General features: G+C 36.6%; 2 protein-coding genes across 2 annotated transcripts in view; both read right to left on the bottom strand.

The window, feature by feature from the left end:
- LOC107729847 (exosome complex component CSL4-like) overlaps positions 1 to 1358 on the bottom strand; it is a 5866-nt gene extending 4508 nt beyond the window's left edge. Inside the window, exons 1-2 of the mRNA XM_016540562.1 lie at positions 1347 to 1358; positions 360 to 397 (exon numbers count right to left, since the gene is read on the bottom strand). Of these exons, the coding sequence (XP_016396048.1) occupies positions 360 to 397; positions 1347 to 1358 (50 nt within the window). The remainder of the gene's footprint in view (positions 1 to 359; positions 398 to 1346) is intronic.
- A 1249-nt stretch (positions 1359 to 2607) lies between these two features.
- The window catches only part of LOC107729838 (phosphoglycerate mutase 1-like), a 3148-nt gene continuing 1140 nt past the window's right edge, over positions 2608 to 4615 (bottom strand). The window contains exons 3-4 of the mRNA XM_016540552.1: positions 4183 to 4363; positions 2608 to 2913 (exon numbers count right to left, since the gene is read on the bottom strand). Coding sequence (XP_016396038.1) covers positions 2744 to 2913; positions 4183 to 4363 — 351 coding nt within the window. The 3' untranslated portion in view covers positions 2608 to 2743. The remainder of the gene's footprint in view (positions 2914 to 4182; positions 4364 to 4615) is intronic.

Genomic DNA, 4615 nt, shown 5'->3' with positions numbered 1-4615 from the left:
CTTCCTTTTTAATTATATTTTTATTAAATATTTATTTATTTGTGAAAAATACTTTGTCATCTAAAGTATAAGTATGATTATTTTACACATTTATTTTTTAATCCATTGTCAAATGATTTCAAATTTCTGAAATATTAATTAAAATTAAAAACAAATTATATCGGCTTTATATCGGCCACCCTGCTTTCCAAGATATCGGCATCGGCTGTCAAAAAACCAATATCGGTCGACCACTAGTACCAAGAGCACCTTAAAAACCACAACAAATTCCTTGTGTGTCTGCGCACACTTGGCGAATAAACCTAATTCTGATTCTGATATTAGAATTAGGGATTGATAGAAGAATAAATCATTCGTACCTGATCGTGCCTCTAAACCGGTCTTTTAGCGGTGTCGACTAATCTACCCATCTCTGGTGATACAGTGTTTTACATACTCTAATATGATGTTAATTTGAATATTTATTTACAAAATGAGTCGCGTCGTCAAAACATAAGAGGAAGTTTATATGCTAAGAAAATTTGTCCCACCGCTAAAAATACCATTTTGCCCCATATATCATATAAAAAACACACTACTGTACAGGAGAAATGAATTTTAAAAAAAATATTTACAAAAATGCAAAAAAAAAATTTAAACCGGATTTCGGTGACTTAATGTAAATGAGGTTTCCAGAGCAATCTAGGTGATCAAAACAGCTGGAGTCGTTCATCAGCTGCGGGTTCGTGTAGAGGCACATAGGTGAGTGCTTCACCGCAGGTTTAGGGCAGGTATGCATGACAGCAGCGCTCGCGCCCCGGGCGGTGGGCAGGGCTCGCCAAACGAGTCTTTAAACCCTGCAAACACCTCCAAAACTACTCACTCACTCACAGAATATCACGTATACGGGATTATATCAAGCAAGTCAATCAACATCACCTGTTTTTGCCATATGTTGACCGAAATCGAACATATTTATGGGTTTACAACGCCATAATAGTGCTGCGCGTGCGGATGATTCAGCCCTACAGCAACACACGTGAACGCTATAGAGGAATCAAACTGCTCACAACTTTTACTAACCACATCAAAGTTCATAAAACATCAGTCTGTGCATAAACAAAGAACATATAGCCAAGTCCTGCAACGATTAATGTCGATAAGCCCAAAAGGACGCGCAGATAGCATGTTAATAACAGCGACCCACCTGGAACACACAGCTTCATGGGCGACATGTTTTCAAGAAGAGACAGTCGCATTTTCATTGGCTATTAGTCAGAGGGCAACTCGCGCTCTGATTGGTCACTTCATTATACGCGGTTTGAGTAAACCGCCATATTTGTTGTGGCTGCAAATGTAAATATTACTCTGGGAGGCATGTTGAATGGAAAAGGTTTGGACGTTTTGTTTCTTGTAACACCTTTCTTGTATATTTCTTAGTATATGTTATTATTTAAAAAAAATAAAATAAATAAACGTAGTCCAGGAGACATGAAAAAATACACTGCCGTTCAATGGATCTGTAAGATTTGTGTTTTTCAAAGAAGTCTCTTCTGCTCACCAAGGCTGCATTACTTTGATCAAAAATACAGTAAATAAACTGTAATATTGTGAAATATTATTATTTAAAATAGTGGTTTTCTATTTTAATATACTTTAAAATGTAATTTATTTCTGTGATGCAAAGCTGAATTTTCAGCATCATTACTCCAGGCTTCAGTGTCACATGATCCTTCAGAAATGTTGGAAACAGTTGTGATGCTTTTTATGTTTTTTGGAACCTGTGATACATTTTTCAGGATTCTTTGATGAATAAAATGTTAAAAGAACAGCATTTATTTAAAATAGAAATCTTTTGTATATTCATGTTTTTCAACTATTTATTGTGATAGATATTTTTATCTTTAGGAATCAGAAGAAAATATTCACAGCATGGAACTTTTTTTCTGCTTAAGCAAGCCGACATTTATTAGGGATTGCACATCTCATAACTTCTCATAACGTCTTTCAGTCAAGCAAAATAATTTTAACATCTGCTGAACAAGCGAAATGTACAAGAACAGAGACAAAATGCTATAATTCATTTTCTGGGACAACAATATTCAGTATTTCCTTAATGGCGAATGTTTGCAGGATACTTGGGTCAAAATGCATTGAACAAGACATGTACTACAGTACAAAAACACCAACATACAGTGACATTTACCACAGAAAAAGTGAGAAGAAAATGACCATAAACATATGCAAAAAGCCCGCAGGAATATCACCAAACAAACTCCCTTCTCCACTCTAGATGTAGGTGAATCCTAAAAACAAACCGTAACACACATCTTTTCAGTGACTTCAAAGTGTGGGATGATTCAAGAGCATTTGTGTGGGTGTTTAGAGATATAGAGCAGCGGTGCAAAGCATGAATCACGCAAAGACGGGGAATCGCAGCACTTCTGCAGCCCACATGGCCATTAATATATGCTGTTGCCTGGCAACAGTGGTCAAAGCATGCCATCACAGACAAACACATGTGCCATCTTTTGAAATGTGCGACCGTGGATCTTCAGTGCCGAGACTATGTAAAGCTAAAATCCCTCCCTGTGGCTCAGGTTCACTGCATTTACACACATACCCAAGCAGTTTCAATTGAATTTTATTATAAGGATGGTCCCGATTCAGAGCATTAGGAAATGAATTATTGGTCAGTGGTTTGGTTCTAGGCTCATGGTCAAACACTGATTGCGTTTTTGAGGAGGATTGTGTGAATTGAGGTCTACTTCTTGGCTTTGCCCTGAGCGGCGACGGCCTCCATGGCTTTGCGGACCGTCTCTTCATCCCCCAGGAACTGCATGGGCTTCACGGGCTTCAGGTTCTTGTCCAGCTCATAAAGGACGGGGATTCCTGTGGGCAGATTCAGCTCCATAATCGCCTCCTCTGACATACCTGGAGCAAACACACGGGTTACAATCAGCACAATCAAATAGATGCAAATATAAAGCATTATGGATGGCTGCCAGGACATTGTTATACATTAGCTAAGATGTCTTGAATAACTGCTACCCTTACTCTGGATGTTATTAAGAGCCAGTGAAAATCCTGCATCATTTAGGGCCCTGTGAATTCCATGACGTGGAAAATGCAGATGGAGTTGCGGAATTCAGTGATAAAAATGGATTTTCAGTAGAACTCGGAATGTCACAGAATTTTGGATGAGTAACTCCAAGACAGAAGGGTTAGAAGGTACTCCATGTAATAATAAAAATAATAAATTATAACATTAATAAAATTAAAACTGAAATTTTTTTTAAGGAACATCACACAATTGTAAACCTATTATGCAGCACTTTGTTTGCCAAAAAATTAAAAAAATTAATTGGTATATTTTCATTTGATTACATTTTAAAAGATAAATTAAACTGTTAATGTTTTATGCCTTCCCTTGACTACCACCATTTTTGATAATAAAATTGTATTTAATCATAAATTCCGAATAATTAAAAGAAAGAATTTCTGAAAAAATAAAACTTTCCATAGGACCCTATTATTGTAAAAAATTAAAATAAATATATTGTTATTAATTACAAATATTTTTTGGTTATTCAAATTGAAGCAAACAATTAAAACAGAATTTTTAACAAAATTAAAATGAAAAACAGAATTCTGGTTAAAAGTAAATAGAATTTGGGGTTGGGGGGAGGATCAAAATGATTTAACAGGTCCCTAAAAATGTAATTTTTGCTACAATTTTGATAAATTTATGTTAAATGACATTTAATTTTCTTTTATAAATTAGACATGCTGTTTAACCCTAATTCATTAAACCTTTAATAAATCATTGTTCAATTGTAAAAAATGTTTTTAATTTTAATTAATTAGACATACGTTTGATTACAAACATTCAATTTAACCATTAAATCCAGAAAATTAAAATGTGAAAAAATGGAATTGAGAAAAATTAAAAACTAAAAAATGAATAAAATAAACAAAGAAAATGTTGTTAAACACAACTGTTGTTAAATGTATACATTTCAGGATTATAATTAATTAGACATGCTTTTTGATTGTTAACATTTAATTTAACCATAAAAACAGGATCCAGATTTCATAGGGTCCTATGGATTAAGAGACCTCTTGGGCTCGTTCTGGGTGGTTTTAGGGTGTAATTATATACTGTATGGTGTAACATCAGGTTCTGGGCTTCAGGTTTCTCACCCTCCAGGTGTTTGACGATTCCTCGCAGGCTGTTGCCGTGAGCGGCGATGAGGACCCTCTTGCCCTCCTTGATCTGAGGAACGATTTCCTCGTTCCAGAACGGCAGCGCTCGAGCGATAGTGTCCTTCAGGCTCTCGCACGAGGGCAGCTGGTCCTCTGTCAGGTCGCCGTAGCGACGGTCCTGCAGCGACATCACATTCACTGTCACGTGACCCTTCAGAGATCAATCTAACATGCTGTGTTGTAGCAATACGCTTCTGTATTCTTTCTGGGCGAAAAATCAAGGAACTTTGCTGCCGTACCATGGGTGCAGCAGGCGCAATGATATTACGCAGCGCCTGAAAATAGGCTTATTGGAAGTTACTATTTTCAGGCGCTGCGTAATATCCTTGCGCCTGCTGCACCCATGGTACGGCAGCAAAGTTCCTTGATT

The sequence above is a fragment of the Sinocyclocheilus rhinocerous genome, unplaced genomic scaffold (assembly GCF_001515625.1).
Source record: "Sinocyclocheilus rhinocerous isolate Xijiao unplaced genomic scaffold, SAMN03320098_v1.1 scaffold313, whole genome shotgun sequence".
NCBI classification, from domain to species: Eukaryota; Metazoa; Chordata; class Actinopteri; order Cypriniformes; family Cyprinidae; genus Sinocyclocheilus; species Sinocyclocheilus rhinocerous.
This window is presented reverse-complemented; position numbering and strand designations above follow the sequence as displayed.